This window comes from Heloderma suspectum, chromosome 2, assembly GCF_057233095.1.
Source record: "Heloderma suspectum isolate Gila_16-S chromosome 2, 16-S_ref, whole genome shotgun sequence".
Lineage (NCBI taxonomy): Eukaryota > Metazoa > Chordata > Lepidosauria > Squamata > Helodermatidae > Heloderma > Heloderma suspectum.
Genome location: NC_139459.1, coordinates 340,680,510 through 340,702,172, shown reverse-complemented (window position 1 = coordinate 340,702,172; position 21,663 = coordinate 340,680,510). Strand labels below are relative to the sequence as shown.

At 43.9% G+C, this 21,663-nt stretch overlaps 2 protein-coding genes and 1 long non-coding RNA gene across 4 annotated transcripts in view; 2 read left to right on the top strand and 1 right to left on the bottom strand.

Moving 5' to 3' along the window:
- The window catches only part of LOC146355201 (zinc finger protein RFP-like), a 23,686-nt gene extending 6,834 nt beyond the window's left edge, over window positions 1-16,852 (top strand). The window contains exons 2-7 of one of the 2 annotated variants that reach the window (XM_084830357.1): window positions 746-841; window positions 4,296-4,510; window positions 8,217-8,326; window positions 9,049-9,081; window positions 11,445-11,509; window positions 16,835-16,852. In XM_084830357.1, the coding sequence (XP_084686483.1) occupies window positions 746-841; window positions 4,296-4,510; window positions 8,217-8,326; window positions 9,049-9,081; window positions 11,445-11,509; window positions 16,835-16,837 (522 nt within the window). In that variant the 3' untranslated portion in view covers window positions 16,838-16,852. Of the gene's footprint in view, window positions 1-745; window positions 842-4,295; window positions 4,511-8,216; window positions 8,327-9,048; window positions 9,082-11,444; window positions 14,820-16,834 lie in introns of those variants that run through there. The other variant, XM_084830356.1, reaches the window with a different exon arrangement.
- On the bottom strand, window positions 12,031-19,971 carry LOC146355200 (uncharacterized). The gene is made up of 2 exons (XR_014787134.1): window positions 19,223-19,971; window positions 12,031-17,355 (listed from the first exon to the last, which is right to left on the bottom strand). It is a non-coding gene; the product is annotated as an uncharacterized LOC146355200 (long non-coding RNA).
- The window catches only part of LOC146355199 (zinc finger protein RFP-like), a 27,088-nt gene continuing 24,781 nt past the window's right edge, over window positions 19,357-21,663 (top strand). The window contains exon 1 of the mRNA XM_084830374.1: window positions 19,357-21,244. Coding sequence (XP_084686500.1) covers window positions 20,834-21,244 — 411 coding nt within the window. The 5' untranslated portion in view covers window positions 19,357-20,833. The remainder of the gene's footprint in view (window positions 21,245-21,663) is intronic.

Sequence of the window (21,663 nt, the reverse complement as noted above, 5' to 3'; positions counted from 1 at the left end):
CTGGCTAGACAATGCTGGGAGTTGTAGGACATTTTCTGTCTAAATGTGCATAGGATTGTGCCCTAAGTAGCTGTTTTTAACTGCATTTTTTTGAGCCAGGCAAAGAGAAGACTGCAGTTCAAGGTAGAAGAGCACAGTGAGATGAGGCAGGGAGGTTGTGACTTTTCATCCTCTCTCTCCACCTGCTCTTTTTTGTATAAAAAAGTAAAACCCCACCCTCACTTTTTAGTCCATGGGATTCTTTGCTGGGCTTTAGCCTCTTCAGTGTTAGTTTCACTGCTGACTGTTTCCTCCCCCCCCCCCCGATCAAGTCACTATAACACTTTTGGACTTCTAATATTAATAAACAAAAAGTGTTATGCTTGTGGTAGTGTGGAAAGACCACTGCAATTCTGTTTACACTTTACGGCAGAATAGCAATGATTCAGGAGCTGTCCATCTGGAAATACCCTCAGGTGGCTCTGAGGTAAGGAAATATCCAGAATGGTGGCAGCTAAGAGGTTTACAAAGGTTTTGGGCTCTGTGAAAGCCCAAAAAAGTACTGAGGGTTAGGTTAGGAGGTTAAGAAATAACTCTGTTCTCCCACTTTCTTACACTGATCTCTCCAGTTCAGTCATTCCAAGTTATACATGACTTTGTAGATTTAAATCCTGATTCAGTAGTGTTAGTCTCCATCTTGTTTTTTGAAGTGCCAATAATTGCACCAACATATTAAGTTTTACAATAATATTTTTGTTTCCTTTAGGAAGAACTGGAGATCCAGTTGAAGGCTTGGAGAGAAAACAGAGAAAAGGCTTTCAGCGTTCATACAGAGGAAAATAATAGATTCAAGAAGTTTCTGGTAGGCATTGATCCAATCTCATTATTTCAGATGTGAGCTATTATACATAAATAATAGTAGGGCTGTGCACCGCTTCATCTGAACCCTGAAGCTAATCAGGGTGCTTGGGGGAGGGGGGGCTTCTTGAGCTCCAAAGTGGGTCAGAATAGCACTGAGGCAGTCCAAAGCGAAGTGGGTCACCCCCGAAGCGCCTTGGAGATTCAGAGCTATTCTGAAACTCAGACAGCCTGTCTCTAAAATGTATCAACTTGCAAAAGATCAGGGAGGGAGCTAGGAGGAGAACGGAGGGGGGAAATGGTGAGCCTTGGCGAATGGCAATTCTAGTTGCCAGTTTAGGGCTGGACCTAACCCAGCAGTGTCCAATCAGTGACAGTGGTGGAGGAAGGGGGAAATGCTGTATATAACAGGAGATCAGTCTGCTTTCATTTCACCGTGAGCTAGAGAGAGAATTGGCTAGCTAGATCTGAGTGGTGTGTGTGTTCTGCTACAGCTTCACTTGTTCTTCTTCCTTCCCACCCAGTCCTTCTCAGTTCAACTATTCTTATTAATCTTCCCTTTCTTTATTTTCTACTAGATTCTTTATTTAAAACAAACAAACAAAACATTTAAAAAGTGTTTTAATAGTGCTTCCTTAGCCCATGAAAGACAGAGGCCTATGTGCCTCTTTAAAACTAAAGCTTTATTGAGAATGAAACAAGATCTGTAGGGCTTGCTTAGGCTCCTCCCTCTTGACCTCTATACTGGAGTTCAGCTTCTAATCTCCTTGCAGTCCTTGCGCTGGGTATAAGTGCTACCTATTATAACAAAAGTATTTTAGTTTCCTTGCCCTCTTCTTTGCCCCCCCCCCTTCTCAATTCCAATATTTCTTCTGCAGTGGAAAAAATACCACTTGCATTGTTAGCATGGGAACAAGTTGCTGAGGTGCCGAGAGTCACGTAGGACGTAGTGATTGAATTAGCGCTAGAGGACGGTGGCTGATTAACTTACTGCGCATGAGTTGCAGGCCCTTGTCTCTGGAAACTGGAAAAAATCCTTTGAAGGAAGTCTGTAGTCCCTTGACTCAGCACTGCACCAAGAACTGATCAAAGCTAACGTCATGTGCCTTGTTGACTTGTTTGTATAAATACCAAGGTCGCCTATTGTTCTGGGTCCAGTCCTGAGGGGCCACATTGGCGACTCTTGACCGTACCACACCTTGGTGTTCTGGTAATAAACAGCTCAAACAAATGTCCGTGTCTGTTCTTTGGCCAAGCCTGGTGGAAAGGTAAAATTCTGCAACTCTTTGCTTCCCATTTCAACTCTTTCTAAAAAATATATACACAAAAATACAAACAAAAATCCTTTTCTCTTCCGTTAGGCTGTATAGTGTACTCCCCTCGCAGCTTGTAGGTATTAGTATTACTTTCCTTGCCTTGTTCTTTGGCTCCCCTGCCCCCCAATTCCTTCCCTTCCCATTTTCAACTCTTTCTAAAAAAAAACAAACAACAACAAATACAAAAAACCCTTTTCTCTTCTGTTAGGCTTTCTAGTGTACTCCCACCCCCACCCCTTAGCTTGTAGGTAGTTTTTCTTTCTATATCTCCTTTTCTTTTGCTCTCGTGTGTGTGTCTGCAAAGCTCTACACGAGTCCATAGATATAGCGAGCAAAGCACTACACATATACATTATACAATATAGAATATGTAGCGTGCAAAGCACTACACACACAATTTGTTTACTGTGGTGCAAAGCAACCCCAATACGAGGCATGATCAAAGGGGTCTTGGCAGGGGCAGAGGTGGTTGAGGTGGTGGTGGGACCAGCAACACAAGTAGCCAGGCTTGCTCGCCCCCGGTCGAGATAGTGCATCCTGGTCTAGGGCAGACCTGTTTTCCCAGGTAATGTGTATTTCATTCAGCCAAAGAGACCATGAAGTTTTCCAGTGTGAAGCAAGTACTACGGGAGGGGGGTTATTTGGTACTTCAAAAAAACCTGCACCAAAGATTAGGGACAGTGACCTTCTCCTAATCACCACTTGAACACCTAACTTATCTGATTATTCCTTTAGTTTATTACCTTTGGTTTGAGTTTCTGAGAGCAGAACATTTTACCTGCACCTAGCACAAAAACTACTGGGCCAAACTGTCTGAGGTTTGGCAGGTTCAGTCACCTGCATTGGGACTGCCAGTTGCCCAGATTTCATGCACTTCTGTAGAAACAGTGAAAAGTTGTAGCTCTTTGCTTTGAGAGTTTTTGTTGAAAAAAAACATTTTACCTGCACCTAGCACAAAAGCTACTGGGCCAATGTGGCAAGTGGAATTGCCTCTATGGGGGCTGCCAGATCCCTGAATTTCATGTATTTATCATAAAAACTGAAAAGCTTATGGCCGTTTGGCTTCCATTGGAAAACAATGGGAAAACGTAAAATCCAAATTATTTGGATATCCAAATCTCACTTCAGATCCAAATCTGTCTGAAGCGAAGCACGGCCAATTCAGGAGGTCCAAATGGTCATCTGAAGCAAATTGGAGGTCTGTGCACAGCCCTAATAAATAGCTCTTCTGATGGACAGATACAGCATCTGTCCAGGGATTTCTATCTGTTGTGCAACTGTGTGGTCAATTATTAATTTTTACAAGACTATCCTCCTACTGGCCAGAAAGTACAGTCATGAATCCCAATTCCATTCCACTGTTGTACTCTTATGCTGGCTCTAGATAAAAAGGGAAGAAAATTTGAGGGTTCCTGATGGCTATATGCTACTTCCAGTAGCAGAGGCAGTATGCTTCTGTATACCAGTTGCTGGTGAATGGGAGTGGGAGTGTGCTATTACACTCGTGTCCTACTTATGGGCGTCCCATAGGCAGCTGATTGGCCACTGTGGAAAAGTGGACTAGATAGGCCTTTGGTTTGATTTAGCTCAGGCCTTTTAATGTTCTTATTAGCATCTCTCTGTGAACATCCCCATCAGCCAAATGGTGCACTCTTGTCATTTAAATGACACAACGTGCCTTTTGCATCTTTAGCTGTATTGGTACTTTATCTGGCTGTGGGTGCATACAGCAGACACACATAATTTGAGAGGTGGGACCATTCAAATGGCAGCAGTAGAAATGTATGTGCCGTGTTTGTTGAAATGTGCCATCTCTTTTCCTTGCTTGAACTCAGGGAAAAACTAGTTATGTTTGTTTGAATAAAAGCCAGTAGTGCACAACTCTGAATGGCTGGAACCTGTGACATCATAAGACATCTCCTCTCCTCTGCTTTTCAAATCAGTGGACAAATGTACATTTAATTTAATAAACATACAAATAGCACTTTAAAAAATGCATGCAACTTGCTGATCAGTGCATCTGTCATTTGCATTCCGAATATGGGGGGAAATGTTTTGTACCAGAACAAAAACAAAAATCAGAAGTTACATCTGTAAATATACTCTGAGTCTTTTATTTCCCTTTATGTCTGTTCTTTACAGGAAAGTGTAGACACTGAGAAGCAGAAGATTGTGTCCAAATTTGAACAAGTACAAAAGTTTCTGAAACAACAGGAGAAAAATATGCTGGCCCAGTTGGAAGAACTTGTGGAGCAGGAGGAGAAATTTGTCGCCAAACTCTCTGGTGACATCTACCTCAGTGATAATCTCATCCGTGAGATGGAAGAGAAGAGGCGGCAGACACCGAGCGCATTCTTGTAGGTGAGGTGTTGTCTTATTTATGAGTTTACAAAAGAGAACTGGAAAAATTGACATGTAAAGATATGAAGGATTGTTATGCCCTGAGACAGACATGTAAAATTTCTGGAAGTTTTGAAGCCACTGGGGAAAAAAGCCATGTGTGGTTAAAAAAAAAAAAAAAGGAAAAAAGGGCAGGTTGGGAAAAACTGAAATATATGCAAATCTTACTTTCTTATCAAACAAACTTTTACTGCTTTAAAAACAAAGAGTGCATAATTACTTAATTAGCATATAAAGCTGTACTATTCAGCACGTTTATGAAATTTACAGAGCAACCCGACACATATTTAGGCTGTCTGTCCAGCTGACAGACTATAGGGAGCAGCATAGGTGCCATTCTGGTGGCAGAGAGGAGGCACCCCAGCAAGATAGCACTTGAGCTACAGGAGGACTCAGCAATACACTAGTGGAAAGTTGGCAGTAAGGGCCAAAATTTAGCGTGCTAGGGACAGGCTGGCGGTGGCCTTGGATCAATAGAATTCAACCTCCCCTAATTCCCCCAACACACCCCAAAGCAGGGCCCTCAAGTATGCCAACCGTGGGGTTGGCATAGTTCATTCCCTCCCATTTGAGTCAATGGGAGGGGAAAAAAGAAAAAAAAACACACAGATGACAAGGGATGGGGAAATGGAATAAGCTCCCCCCCCCCCACTTCCCACCCTGGCCACAGCAAGCTGGCAGCGTTTTGGATGTGGCAGTTCTTTACCACAGGATCTCCCAACAACACACACTCATGGTATAGAATTGCTCTGCCTATTTTGTACAAGCAAAATCATGCCTATACCCCAAATCTTGAGTATAACCAAACTGCTAGACCCTGTGCTACCCAAGGTCTTGTATCTTAGTTTTTGCTGTCTGAGAAGCAAGGAAAAATAAAAGTCAAAATGGAAACAAATGTTGTAGTAAACTAACTGAAGTGGACACAAACACACACTCTCAATATTAAGGACTAGCAGCATGTGTGGATGTGAAGTTAAACTTTATAACAACATAGAAAACACTAAACTCTAGATACAGAAATACATCTTAGATTTAAGTGTTGTATGTACACAGGAATTATCATCCTCACATGCTGTAGATTGTCTTATGTAAAAATCTTCACACGACACATGAGTCAGTAACAGCTTGTTTTAAAAAGCATTTCAGAATAGTAAATATTTCATAGGGACTTTTTCCATGTTCCTCTATGTCAAATTTTTCCATTGGAAAAGAAGGGGTGGGGGAGTCCGCAGGAGGAAAAAACACACACTTTTTGCTTTGCATTTTTCTGGGCTTTTCCCAGGCCCTCACATCTTTACCCAAGAGAGGATGTAACAGTGTGTTTTTCTGTAAGTATTTGCAGGAATCACATCCATGTTCAATGTTGACAATGCTGCAGTGCGTTGTATGTTTTGTCTATGTATTGTGCCTGCTTGCAGCTCTATATGCGGTTTGGAGCATGCCTCATGGTAGTCCTTCTTGCAATTTGTGGAGAACAACTGGACCAGTTTGGTCCTCCTCTGTTTGGAGTTACAAATTTGTATATACATTTGTGGGTATTTAAAAAACCAAAAATGCAAAGCGCTGGGTGCTTTCAGTGGCACAACACTGCCTAGCCACTGCCACCATCCTGTGATAGGTGGTCAGAGAGGGGAATCACACAGCTCTGCCCCTGAATACCCCTCTCCAAAGATTCGTGGGCATGAAAACAATTCTGTATAGGTGTTATAACAGTAGTGGTATTTCATCAGTGGTACTTGATTTGGGGTATATAAAACCCTAGTGATAACTTTCCGTGTTTGTTTCCCTCTAGGATATTGGGGAAACCTTGAGCAGGTAGGTCACTTCTCTTGCACTGGCTAGATAAGACACTAAAGGCTTTTAACACCAGAGCCTGCTGAGCCCCACCCAGAGCCCAGCTGCAGTACATTAGAGCTCTCTCGTCAGAGCCCTACTCATGAGGAGTTGCTTTCTCCTGAGGAGTCCTGCTTTGCAAGCAAGCACTCCTTCTCACTGTAGCCCTACTGTCCTGTTGCTTGAGGCGATGACACTCCTGGGGGCCAGGGGGTTGCTCAGCCTCTGCCTCAGAGGCAGAGTCCTCTCCCGCAAACTTTGTGGAGCAAAGGCAAAAGGGGCAGGGCCAAACACGCCAGCACATTTTAGCTTGAAGCTCTTACTGCCAGTAACTACACCTTGGGAGGGGCATTTAGAATGGGCAAAAAGAGCACAAAAGTCTGGAAACCACCAACCAGGAAAAGCAGGTGGGGTCAGGTCAGGGGAAGGGGGCATGGCCCTCTGGGGAACCTCAGAGGGCCAGATTTGGTCTGTTAAGCACCCCTGCTTTACTGCCTTATATGATTTATACTCTAGAAATGTTGAGTTAAAAATGTATTATCAACCAACTATTTTAATGCAGAGTGTACATGACTAAATACAATGTTTAGATTTGGATATTTGTAAAATAACCTATGGGATATACACACACACACACACTCTTGTGCAATCATGAATGTTGTTGTTCAGTCGTTCAGTCGTGTCCGACTCTTCGTGACCCCATGGACCATAGCACGCCAGGCCTTCCTGTCCTGCGCTCTCTCCCGGAGCGTGCTCAAGTTCATATTCATTGCATCAGTGATGCTATCTAGCCATCTCATCCTCTGCCGTCCCCTTCTCCTTTTGCCTTCAGTCTTTCCCAGCATCAGGGTCTTTTCCAGGGAGTTTTCTCTTCGCATTAGGTGGCCAAAATATTGGAGCTTCAGCTTCATTATCTGTCCTTCCAATGAGCACTCAGGGTTGATTTCCTTTAGGATGGACTGATTTGACCTCCTTGCAGTCCAGGGGACTCGTAAGAGTCTTCTCCAGCACCACAGTTCGAAAGCATCAATTCTTCGGCGCTCAGCCTTCCTTATAGTCCAGCTCTCACAGCCATACATTACTACTGGGAAAACCATAGCTTTGATTAGACGGACCTTTGTCGGCAAGGTGATGTCTCTGCTTCTTACTATGCTGTCTAGGTTGGCCATAGCTTTCCTCCCAAGGAGCAAGCGTCTTTTAATATGGAAGTAGATTTTTAATGGGTATTGCATACACTAATCTAATTTTATTAATTTCAGATACATAAAGCTTGTATTACTTGAGAAACATATCAGGGATAAGGGATATTATCTCTCTTTCTTCTACACAGCTCTCATATTGGGTGTTTTTTTCTTCTACGTCATAGAGTACTAGGCCCAGGGTCTGCAACATGTCAGCTGGCATTTTAATCAGATCTCACTTTCTAAACTTATTGGTTTGGATCCTAAGTTCCTGTGACTGAACTTTGGATCCAAACCATGGATCCTAAGTTCTGCTCATGGGATGCTCCCACTGGTGAAAAGGGGGATTTTTATCGATCCCCCTTTCCCTCTCAAGCCCCCCTGTGCCTCCTCCACTCTGAAGCAGCGTGAAAAGTGGCAGTGAGGGCTGCAGGTAGAAGGGAAAATTGTTGAAAATTGTCTCTCCTCTCTCATCCCCATTCTGCCAGTAGAAGCCTCTGTTGGATCAGAGTCCCTTCCATGAATGGCAGGAGCCCTGCCGTTTGCAGCAGACTGCCTCAGGATCCAAGCCACTGAATGCAAGTTTATTGTCTTAAAAAAAAATATTAGTACAATAGCTACATGAAACTGATATATATTTTTTCCTCAGATGCAAGGTGGAATTCCAGGAGCAGGATGTTTGTTCAGAGTTGGAAGATAAGCTTTATGCCTTCTCTAAAAAATATATTATCCTTCAAGAGACTCTGAGAGTGTTCACAGGTATTAAACTACAGATTAACATACCATGTAATTATATTTGTATCTGCAGAAAGTGATGGGCTTTGGGGGGACTAGAGTTCTGCACCAAACCCGTCAGAGGATTTCAATAAGAGAACTTAAATCACAGTGTTGTACTGGACAAACTGGACAAATACAGTCAGGGCCAGAGATATTGGAACAAGGATAAGTGTTTTGGCAGTTGGCCTCTGTACACCACCACATTGAAGTTGAAAGGAAACACACCCAGATGGGAGTGAAGTCAGGACTTTCAGCTGTAATTCAAGGGGTTTGACAAAAGTGGGGCACTAACCATTCAGGAAGGACAGCCAGTGGCATGCACCCCCCCATCATTGGTGGTGGCTTACAGCAAGTGCTTGCATCATAAACACAAATGATAAAACACAAGTGACCTTTCAAACTCCTCCTGCTTTTTCCACAGTCACAACACTATGTGCATGTGACACTTGATCGTGTTATAGATATGGTTGACGCTGCACTGTACTGTGTGCCCCTCAGAGCAGCAGTTGCATACAGAAAACACACCTCACAAGTGAAAGGGGCTCTAGCATAGATTCTACCCTTGTGAATGTATGCCTGAGGACTGTTGGGACTTTTCTGTGTGTGAATTGGCCCTTTGTGTTCTGTAGACATAATGAAGGTCTGCTGAGCATAAAGAATAACTCTGCAATGTATTTTCATCTGTCTCCCTCTGTTTTCTGTAGAACATTTGCCACAACAACTGGAGGTGAAATGGGGTAAGTCTCCAGGGAAACACTGGGGAAGGTTAAAATATACCTGGGATACATAAAATGAGATAAAATAAAATAGGAGAAAAAGTATAAAATGGAGTAAACATAAGAAAATGCAAGGACATGTATTATAAAGTTTATAATCATATTATGATCACTCAGGAAGAGTCTTTGAGGTCTCTGAAGTCAGTTCCCAGAGAGTTTTGCATGCTACTGCACAAAATTTGGCAACGCTAAAAGTAGTGGATGCGTTTTGGTCAGAGAGAGATAAAAAAACATTAAAAGCATCCGATCGTCCTGGCAGTTTTAATAGAAGGGGTTCAATGAAAAATTTGTGTTGTGATAGAAAGAACAATATAAAAGAACATGAGACACCAGTTCAACCACTCCAGAGCAACAGGGGCACTTGTGTTCGCAGTAGGGTATTTTATGATATCTTCCCTCCAAACCTGCTGAGGGAAGAACATTGCAGCATGCCAGTGTAAAAACTCTACGATGCTTTTGGATGGAGATCACGGAAAGATAATTTGCTGGCTCATTTGGCTGGAGTATTCTGTCAGATAAAATACGGTTGGAGGTTAAACCAAGGTCATGTTGGTGTTCAACATCTGAAATATGTTGCTTAAGGATCACGGTGGCATTCTCATATCCCAAGGAGATAAGGTGACCCCAGGAGAATCTATATAACTGAATCTATATAACTGCGACTGGAGCTTTTGAGGCAGGGTTTGCTGCCATGCTGACTGAAAATCATTTTGTAGGATTACAAAACCAGTTGGAAGAAACATTAACTACAGCCAGAAATTAAAGATAATGAGCCAGGCTGTAGTTTCAACCTTCTGAAGGCCAGTCTCCAGTCGCAGTGTAGCATTTTGGATGCAGCAAGATACTTGGAGAATAGCTCTAAGAAATTTAGATTGAACTACTTCCAGAGGTGTAAAACTAGAATAAAGGCCAAGTTGTGGAGAATGTGGACAGGGAGACACTAGAACCCAGAGTCATCCCATGAAGCTGATTGGTGGGAGATTCTGGACAGATAAAAGAAAGTACTTCTTCACACAGCTCGTAGTTAAACTTTGGAATTCGCTACCACAAGACATAGTGATGGCCACCAATTTCGATGGCTTTAAAAGGGAGTTAGACAAATTCATGGAGAAGGCTATCAATGGCTACTAGTCCTAATGGCTATATGCTACTTCCAGTATCAGAGGCATTATGCCTATTTACACCAGTTGCTGAGGAACATGGGTGGGAGGGTGCTGATGTACTCATGTCCTGCTTGTGGGTTCCCGGTGAACAGTTGGTTGGCTGCTATGTGAACATAATGCTGGACTAGATGGACCCTTGGTCTGATTCAGCATGGCTCTTCTTATGTTCTTATGTTTGAGCTCCATACAAAACTTGGGTTAAAGATTTAGCCTTGAACAGCTTAATTGTTTGTTCCAGAGCCTATCTCTGGGAATGGAATCAAAGGCAGATTTGAGGTCTATAAACAATACAGATAGAGATTATTTGGATTTGCTAGTGTATTTTTCCACCAGAAACTGCAACATTAGTGCCTGATCCATGATGGAGCAACCTGCTCTAAAGCCAGCCTGTTCATCAGCCAAAATATTTCTATGTTCCATCCAGGCTTGGAGTTTGCAGCACAGATGTCTAGTGTAGTGTTTGCTGATTATAGTCAGTAGGCTGATTGGACGGTAGTTCGCTGGGTCATTCTTAATTCCCTTTTTATACTTTGGTCATTCAACCGTAATAAAGAGTGACTAAGAATTCCCTTTTTAAAGATAGGGATGATAACAGCCAGAACCCAGTCGGGAGGAATATGGGCATTTTGATCTATATAGGTAAAGAGATTTGCCAAAATTGGAGCCCACCAATCTATATTTCTGTTGCACAGCTGACCTCTGCAGCAGGGAGCCTGCTGTAAGCATGTAGGATCCCTGCATGATTTAGAACCCTGGAAGATCAGGATTTTCTTAATCGCGTAGTGAGCAAACACACCTATAGCAGGCTTTCCAAAGCAGAAGTTACCCTTACAAGAGATGAGTGGCATGCGGATTGGACATAGGAGGCAGGGCCAGGAAGCGTGACCCCTGCTTTCCGCCCTCATGCAATTGTTACCAGTGGTAATTTTGAAGTGCAGGCACTCAGCATGGCAGCCCCCACAGCCACATTCCCCAGAAGAGTCTAAAAATTCAGACAGTTGTGTTGATCCATATTCATAAACTAGTTCTAGTAGTTTTCATCTTCACTAGGAGCAGGGTCTTAATTGCCCATTCAAGACCAACCCAACCTAAAATACTTTGCATTACAACAGAGAATATATTGTTGCTAGTTTTTTGCTTTTTTTTCTCTCCCTTCTACAGTAAAAGTGACTCTGGATCCAGACACTGCTTACCGACAACTCAAAGTGTCTCCTGATCAGAAAATGGTCAGTTGTACAAACAATACAAACATTTTGACTGACTATCCCCAGAGATTTAATTTTTCTCCCTGTGTGCTGGGCTGTGAAGGATTCACCTCAGGCAGGCATTACTGGGAGGTGACAGTAGAGAATGCAGAATACTGGGCTGTGGGAGTGGCCAGAGAATCTGTGAAGAGGAAGGAAAATATACAGTTACCCAAACTACAAGAGGTCATTTGGGCTTTGAGCACAAAGAGCAATCATGCTCTCACAACTGGAAGCCTTGATTTAAAATGTGACATGCCTGCCACAGTCGGGGTTTATCTGGACTATGGAGGAAACAGGGTGTTATTTTTTGATGCTAATGAGGGGAATGTTCTGCACACTTTCCATTCAGACTCTTTCTGGCCAGAGAAAATCCGTCCTTTCTTCTCCCTGCAAAATTGGTATGGCTCTGAGGAGGAATGTTGGATTCAGTTATGCTCCTGACAACATGAGATAAAAGTGCTTTAGTGATGACTTTAAAAATAATGTTTTGATATGAGAAGCTATGATTTATTTATGTAGCTCTGGAAACAAGAGAATAAATAGGATGCCATCAAAAGAATCTGATACTCATGGATGAATTATCCGGGGGTATGCAACTCGGTGCCCTTCAGATGTTTTGGACTACAACTTCCATAATTCCTGAGCATTGGCCTTGCTGGCTGGGGCTAATCGGAGTTGTAGTCCAAAACATCTGGATGGCACCAGGTTGTTGTTGTTGTTCAGTCGTTAAGTTGTGTCCGACTCTTCGTGACCCCATGGGCCATAGCATGCCAGGCCTTCCTGTCCTCCGCGCTCTCCCTACCCGAATTACGCATTGCCTCAGCAAATGCATGTTCCCACAGCTGTGTTTGTAGAGATGACATTTACCTGTATAAAGAGTGCATTTATTCCCATTGAGGTACTTTTGGGAAACTATTTTTTCCATACTGAGATGGAGAGACTGGCTCTGGTCTTTGACAAGTAGATACATAGGTCTGTCTGGAAAATCGATTAGCTATTTGAACTCTACAGCACAAGTATATTGTTCCCTATTTATTATGCTGTTTGGATGTTTATTTTCTGATAGTGCCTGATTTCATATTTTCTCTCGTTTTCCCTAAATAAACTTTTCCTTGTTTAACAACTTGCTGTTGAACTTTGCTTTCAAACTGGCTATTCAAGGAGCTCTGGCCTAAGTCACTATCACTTAGTTCTATCCTACCTAAATTACCATCTTTAGAGGAGCAGATAGGGAACTTGAAAAGCTGAGTAAGAAATATGGCATATAGATTTCACATACAAAGTGGAAAGGCTCCCCCTGTAAAAGCAAGGAATACCATAGAAGAAAAAAGCCAGACATACTGTCAATCATTTATTAGGGAATCAAATGTTCTATGCATTGCAAGCAGCCAGAGCACTCTATAAAATGATGTATCATTAAAATTACATATTATAAGAATATTCCTTATATAATAATCCATACAAAACTCAACTCACAAAATATCACTTGTGAGAAGAATGCTAACAGCGTATTCAATCTATGATACGTAACTTGGCTGAACAAAACTGAGCCAGAAGGAGCAATTCTTTCAGACATCCTAAAGTTAATTCTTGCAAGACAGCAGTCTTTAAGAAAGCAAAAGGATCTGAACAGTTAGCACAGCAAATCACTTGGTTTGATTAAACTTGTTATTTGAGATACAATTCCTTTATTGAATATTCTTGGACCAGGCACCAATCCTAGTGATGTGCATGTTATCTTATTAATTTAAGTACATCACTAAATACAGTGGGAGAATAGACATGATTGGTCTATGTTGTGTTCACATGAAAAGGTAAGACATATTCTCATTGCTAGGATATTTCAAGAGCTCAATTATTGTCATTTGTATGCCATTTTTATTTGAGATGCCGTAATTTTTATCACGTAGTTGGCAGGGCAGTCGAGCAAGGCCTTATTAAATTGACAGTTTATGGAAACACTTCCTGTTCTATTAGACAGCCAGCTGAGATCAGGAAACTGAAACCTACTCAGTTGCTCTGCACAGGCAGCCATGGCTGCATCCAGTTTGGCACAAAAACTTCAAGACGAAGCTTTTGTGGGGGTCTGTAATTCTGAACCAAACCCCTCAGATGTTTGCAGCAGAGAGCTTATATCATATGCCTCATTTACTCAAATTGAATATTGGTGAGGGAGGGTGAGGCAAGGTGGGGCTTTCCAGATGGACTTTTTAATATGCATTGTGTGCAGTTCACTATGGTAATTTCATGGGGCATCCAGACGACATCCAGATCCTTTAGTCATCAGCCCATGCTTTGTCTCCCAGACATATTCCTTAGACTTCATACCTCACCAAGGTATTGTGAAAATGAATGAGTTAAGGAAATACTATATTGTTATCACTCCTGAGTTTTAGGAACAGGGAAGAAGGATTTGAAACAATTATTTCAAGAGGATATTCCCTTTTGTGAGAGAGAACGGCTCTTGGTGCCATTCCCCCATTTCGGTTTATCCTTCTGTGCTCTCTTTTTCCATTCTTTAGGCTGGTTCACACAATTGGGTTTTGTGTATACAAGCAGTTCTGTCCACTGTTAGGTATATATACTAGGGATGTTGGAGGAATCCAGTTGGGGGGGGGGGAGCTCAACAAGCTTTCATCGGCTCGGCCTGCGGGGGGGGGGGGGTCCATTTTCTCTGTTCCACTTTCTGCTGGCTGGTTCAACTCAGTCAGGCCAGCTGGTGGATTTTCCATATTTTTTTTTATTTACAGAAATAGACATTTCCACAAATTGTGGCTGCAATGTGTGTAATATACACAAATTTCAGCCATAATTTGCAATTTGCACAAATTACAGTTGTAATTTGTGCAAACGTCAACTTCTGGGGGAGAAAGTCACCAGAATTTGGGGAAAACGCACAGCTCAGCTTGCAAATGCAAGCCAAGTTGGGCGCACCATGGAAGTCTGGTGAGCCCAAAAAGGGCCAGATTTCCTAGTGACGGACATCCCTAATCTATACTCACATAGACTAACGCATGAACTGAATTGTTATTACTGATACAGTCAGCAGTACTTCTTTTATGACAGCTCAGTTCACACATTACCTTTGGCATCTGAATGTATATTTGAGGACCATTTGGACCACGTATGTTTATGAATTGCTCTTTTGTGTTCTGTAGTCATAACAGAGTTCGGCTGAGCATAAAGAATAACTCTGGAATGCCATTTCATCCATCTCCCTTTTCTGTAGAAGTTTTGCCTGGACAGCTGGAGTTGAAGTGGGCTAAGACTCCAGGGAAAGACTGTGGAAGGTTTATGGATATACACAAGGCCATGCGTTTATATATTCTGCTAAGCTACTAATGAGAAAAAAAAAAAAAATTCAAATCAGTGGCTCATAACCATAGGCATAAAGTGGTGGGGGGATTCTTCCTAAGCCCTCATAAACTCCCCCCTGATGTAATTCTCCCCAGTAATATGCCCTTTTCACTATGTTTTGATTCATCAAATGCATTATTCAGACAGAATACTACAGTTCAGGCTGTGATGTCCGGGAAGCAGATGAGAGATAAAGGTGGTGTTCCTGTCTCTTTCCCCTCATGCTAAGGACATGGATCAAATTGCCCTCTGAATCTAAACTGTGAAAACTAGATGAGGTATTTTCTGCCCACTTTGCTTTTGACTCAGAAGCCTTGATGCTGGCTTGTTTCCAACCAATAAACCAATAGTTCAGATTAATTGAGGGCAGTGGTGCTCCCAGGGTTGAGGGGGCCATGGGAAAGATGCCCTCTGGGGGACCCCTGCACCATCCTGGGCCTTCCCTGCCCCATTTTCTTGCTTGCTTGCTTTCCTCCTCCTCATTCACAGAATGTAAGAGTCTACATGATGACACCTTCCGCTTGTAGACCTCCCATGTTTTCCCACCGTTTCTTCCGCCTTTTTTCTTACTATGAAAAATCTCTTAAGCAGAGAAAGACAGAATAGCCACACAATGCCTTCTGAGCTGTAGTACTAGGAGTCTGTCTGGAAGCACCCAGAGAGAGACCAAGTGGTGGCAGCAGCATTGAGCACAGACAGATTTTCCTTTCCTTCCTTTTTAAAAACTTTTCACAGTGCATATGCAGTACAGCAAAGCTCCAGTTGCACCCGCCATCTTCATTAGCCCAAGATATTCTGAGAAAATGGTGGACATGACTGGAGCTTCAGTCTACTGCATGCCTGTTGTTAAAACTTTAAAAAGGAAAGTAAAAGTTCTCGCTGTTCGCCAACACTGTTGTTCAGGGGCCCTTGAGGCTGCGGGGGACCCTGGGCCTTTGCCTGTTACTCCAGCCCTAATGGTGCCAGTGATTTTGGGCTGGTACATAATGCTAAACTATAGTACATTAAAAACAGAAATTAAAACTTCCCGACTTTTCCTTGTGGCTGTACTAGAGAAGGAGTTGCACAGGCTTGTTCTTGCCATAGTAAACCAGAGTATATCTGAACCAGGCCAGAGTAGGGGACGGCAACGAAACTTCTCCCTGCTTCCCCTTCCACCTCCAGGTTTTGTTTCTCCTTTTCCTAGAGATGGTTCTGACTTTACCTTGCTGCTGCTCCTCCTATTATTATTATTATTTTATATCCTGCCTTTTTCCTAATACTGGGACTCAAGGCGGCTTTACATTAAAAACTTGTACAGTTAAAACATATACATAGAAATATACAAAAGTTAAAAATATAATTAAATCATCAATAATATTAAAATTGTATAAAATATCAGAGTTTAAAAAACAACAATATAAACAATAGTACAAATCCATCATATTCTCACAGGTCCAGACTATCCCCAAATGCCTGCTGGAACAAAAAAGTTTTTGCCTGCCTGCAGAAACATCCTAAGGAGGGTGCCACTCTTGCTTCCCTGGGAAGGGAGTTCCAGAGCCTTGGGGCAGCCACCAAGAAGGCCAGCTAGACAGTAAATAAGAGAGTTCTTTGGGAAAAGTGGAATGAAATTTCATTGGGAACAGGAAGAGAGACTGCTGTCATTTACTTTGTGGCTTCTCAAGGACTGCATTCCTTGGTCAATCTTTCTGGATAGCTAAGATCACATGTGGACACCCATGCAGCCTGTGAAGGCTGGGGAGCCACACCCACTTTTCCCCATAGGCCAGCTGATCAGGCAACAGCTGGGCTGCGGGGACAACACCGCTGTTCTGGCACTGCTATTACCACCGCTACAATGATTCCTGGGGGGTGGGACAGATATATCCAAAACTCTAAATCTGAATTAAGTGGAATTGGAAGCAATTAATATGTTCTCCTCTTCTTTTTCTCTCTCTTCTACAGTAAAAGTGACTCTGGATCCAGACACTGCTCACTGGAAACTCATAGTATCTGGTTACCGGAAAAAAATGGCCATTTACAAATAATAAGCGTAGCTTGACTGACTATCCCCAGAGATTTAGCTCTTCTTCCTGTGTGCTGGGCTGTGAAGAATTCACCTCAGGCAGGCATTACTGGGAGGTGAAGGTGGGGAAAGAGGGAGGATGGGCGGTGGGGGTGTCCAGGGAATCAGTGAAAATGAAAGAACACATCCAGATAACATCAGATGAGGGCATATGGGCTGTGAAAAAGACATATGGTGGCTTTACAGCTAACAGCCTCACACTAAAATGTGATCTTGCCCTGCCTATGACAGTTGGTGCTTATCTGGATTTTGGAAGAAAATAGGGTGTTGTTTTTTGATGCTGATAAGGGGAATGTTCTCTACTCTTACCCTTCAGCTTCCTTCAATGCAGAGAAAATCCGTCCTTTATTCCAGCTGGAAAATTGGTTTAGTTCTCAGGATGTTGGATTCAGTTATGTTCCTGACAATGTGAGATGCAAATACAATCATGATTATTCTGTTACTTGGAAAGCTATAATTAATGTATTTTTGCAGCTTTCAAAAAAAGTGAAAGCGTGGCATCAAAACAGCCTGAAGCATAGGGTGGAACAACGTACTCTGCCAAACACCTTTTCCCAACCCCATTTGCTGAGACAACATGGTGACAGGGGGATCATTGCAATGAAGAACTGACGAGCAAGGGGGGCATTTAAACCTGTGACTACTGATTCTCCCCTGCTATTCTCCCTCCCCCTGCCACCAGCTGTCTTCCCTCACATTCAGCCTGGATGGGAAGAAACAAAAAAAAAAAGAGGGAGAGAGAGAGAGAAACATTTCTGGGCCAAAAATGGTGGGTTCAACATCTCCCTTTACCTGATTCTCCCTTGAAATGCCCATTGGAGAGTGCTTTGCCCATTTATGCTGTTGCCAATTCTTGTCCCCTTTTAAAACATCTCCAAGATCCACCCTTTCCTCTCCATCCCGATTGCAAATATTGTTTTCCTTGTAACCTCTTATTTCGATTATGTAATTCACCCTTGCAGGTCTTGCTCCTCTCATATTTCCCCTTCCCAGTCAGTGGAGAACGCTGTTTTTCACTCCTCCTCTTTCTCTCCCATGGCTATCACAATGTCGCCCCCTCACCTTCAGCCCTTGCACTGGTTCTGTGTCATGCTCTATCAACTTTTTATGCTTCTAGCCCTTTCTTTCAAAGCTCTCCACCCAGTGCATCTTTCTTTCCTCACCTTCCTCTCCATCTTTTCTTCCAGTATTCATCTATTGAAAATTCTCAGTTTCCCTTAGGACATTTCTTCAAGATTAATCGAAGTGTGCCCCAATCCCATTTTGCCTTTTCACGTTACTCCCATAATTGAATTGGAATACAGATACCACTCTGTATTCCAATGGGGATGAGGCACTGGTGGAGAAATTAAAATTCCAAATGCATCTCTGCCCAGCACTAAGGACACACGAAAAGCTCCTAATTTCACTATAGAGTCATGTAATGTACAATATGTGTAAACTAATTCTCCGTATTGTACTTTTTTTTTCATTGTATTACTCAAAACCTTACATCCAAACATCTTTCGATAAAAACTGATGTTCAAATATATATGTACAAAGAGAGAGCTAGCTGTGTGCTGCTGATGCAGGAGAGGGAATAGCACATAGGGTTCTCAGAATCAAATAGAAAATAGTCAGGTCCATTTGTCTATGAAAGCTTTTGAGGCACACGTGGCTCTCCCACATTTCCAAATGCCTCCAGTCTTTTCACTTTTGGTACTTTCAGAGGTGGCATCCTTCAGTTGCCTCTGGTAGTTGCAGCCTGTCAGTAAAGGTGTTAAGTGTAGCTAGCCCCACAAATGACCAATTTCCCATGTGGCTGCAGTCTGCAGGAAAACGTTAATCAGCTACTCAGTAGTATTATCTAATCCGAATTCAACTCCCAGTTAGCAGCTATGCAGGGTGGGAGGAAGAGATGGGTTCATCCTGCCTTCAGTGCTAATTGAGAGATGGGCTGGGGTTCCTAATCCGCATTAGCAATTATGAGGATAAAACAGGTGTGACTGTGTTTATGCGGCATTAAGCATGCAAGGCCGAGGTACCTGTGTGAACTGTCAAGCAATTGCATGCATATAGGTTTGGGGGTGGAAGGTTGCCAGGTTGCAGTCTACTGGACTGGACTGGACTGGAGTCTCTTGACCAGTGGAAAACAACCCTGGCCACACACGCAGATTGTAAATATGCACACTGCAAAGAAACATGAAAAAGCTGCCTTGGCCGAACAGAATGAAGTCCATCTAGTCCAGCTTTCTGTTTCCAGCAGGGGCTAGCCAGTGTCCTCTTACCATTAAACCACAATTGTAAGCGTGGCCTCTCACGCGTAGGCACCTCTGCAGACAGCGTCATGTTCAACGCGTGATGATAGGGCCCGGCTGCCTGGTGCACCAGATGACGCAGGAAGGGTGGGGAGACCCACGCACGGGAGGCGCGGCCTTGCTGCCCCCTCCACACATCCCCCCGTGCGCGAAGGAGCAACGGGAAAGGCCCCGAGCCTCAATCCGCAAGCCCCGCCGAGCTCCCCTCCGTCAGGCCCTGGGCCCGCGGGGGAAGAACAGGCTTCCCAGCAGCGGGAGGTGCGCCCCGCCTTCTTGCTTTCCTCCGCTTTTCCGAAGGGAGCCTTCCAGCGAAGGCTCCGCTTTCGGGGGGGCTGTAAATGCATCTCCCCCCCCGCCCCGGGGAATGGCTCGCGGGCCCCCGCGAAGTGGCGCCCGATACCAAGAGCGGGGTTGGTGGTGAGGTCGGGCGCGTGGGTCAAATGGACCTGCGGCTGCCCCCTCCCGCCGCGGAAGGGCTGGGCAGAAGAGCGGCGGGTCGGGGCCTGCTGCGAGGAGACGCCCCGGCTGGCCTTTCCCGCAGAAGGGGGCTGGGGGGCAGTGCCGATGCTGGAAGGAGCGCCAGGCCGCGATCCGCAGCGGCGCCCTCTCCTCCCCTGCTCCCGGGGAGAACGCTTTCCGACGGAAGAAGCCGGGCCGCGTCCCCGCACGCCCGCCCGCCGGCGTCCCCAGGGCGAGTCACAGCCTTCGTTGCTGCTAGTCGGTGCAGCCCCAGCTGAATAGCCCCGGCTTCGGGCGATGGCAACCCCCTCGCGCTATCTTCCCTCCCTTAGGCGTTACTACAGCCTTTTAATGTATTTGTGGCCTTTATCATACAGTTGAGGTTTTAGAATGCAATCAACGAATTGGTGCAGTTAATGAAATAAATATGAGTGCAGCCATCCGTATGATTTTTTTTTTCTGTGGGGCCCTTGAAGGAAACTTTCCCCCCACCCCCGGTGAAGGCGGTGGTCTGTTCTGTGCCGCGCACTCATTTACTCTGCAGTAACCTGTCCGCTGATTTAAACGTCAAGATCGAGTTTGATCTTTTGAGTAAAGATAGATTAGAAAAACATAATTGTCTGATGATGCGCGGTTACAGCTTAAAAGTGCACCTCAGCATTAGCAGTGTGTGAAATGGTAGGCTGTGCAGTTGTAGGAGCCCCTAGTGTGCGAACTGTGTACATGCGTAATACAGGCAGAATGTCTTCCCCTCCCCTCCCCAGAGATGTTTTAGGTATCTCTAGTTTGTGAGAACTAGCCACGTGCTGAATAACTGAGGTGGGGCATCGATGCAGGGAGTGTATTTTCTGTCTCTTCCTCTAACCACGTTCACACAGAGCTTGATTGCCAATATAACAAGTATCCTGAAGACTGATATTGGCTGCAACTGCAGTTATTGTCATTTGAATGTTTTTTTTATTTGCGAGGCTTTGTAAGCTTTATCATGTTGTTGGCAGTGCAGTCAGGCAACGTCTTTTTAAACTGGCAGTACCTGGAAACACCCCCTTCCTGTTCTATCAGAGGACTGGCTGAGATCAGGAAACGAAACTTCGCTTTTCCAGTAGTACTGCAGAGACAGCCATGGCTACAGCAAGCTCAGCAAAGAGCCTTGAAGATGGACTTCGTTGTTCCCTTTGCCATGAATATTTCACTGATCCAGTATCCATAGATTGTGGACACAGTTTTTGCCAGGCCTGTATCACTGAGTTCTCTGGGAAATGGGAGACTGATTTCTTCTGTCCTCGGTGTGGAGAAATATCCCTGAAGAGAAAGTTCAGGCCAAACAAGGAACTGGGGAATGTTGTCGAAATAGCCAAACGGATGAAGTTGGCAGAAAGTGTAAATGGAGGGGAAATGTGTGAAATGCACCAGGAGCCTCTGAAATTCTTCTGCAAAGATGAACAGAAGCTGATGTGTTCCACCTGCACAGAATCCAAGGACTATGCAATTTGTGTTTCAGTACCTGTTGAGGAAGCTGCACAGGGTTACAAGGTAAGACATTTGCAAATCCATGCTCTTGGCAGCATCACTCTTGGTGTTTGTTAATATCCTCCAACATTTTTAGATGCTTATACACCTTTTCCACAACTTGCAGTGGGATAGCAAGCCACACCTCTACCTTAGGAGGGCCAAATTATATGACCTTCCTAAGTCCCCTATCTTCAGTTGGGGCCTCCTAGTAGAGCTGTGTGTAGATGCCATCTCAAAATTTTCCATCCTGTTTGTGGGCAGAGAAATTGTGGGGGATGACAATTATACTGAATTTCTCCAGGGCAGGACAGAAATTCTCCAACTATTTCTCAGATGAGGGGCTCACCCTTCACAGTGGTTCTGGCGCACCTTTTTTTCCAATGGATTTTTGTTTTTTCGCTGCCACTGTATGTGGCAACAGCAGCAACTCTATTGGTAGC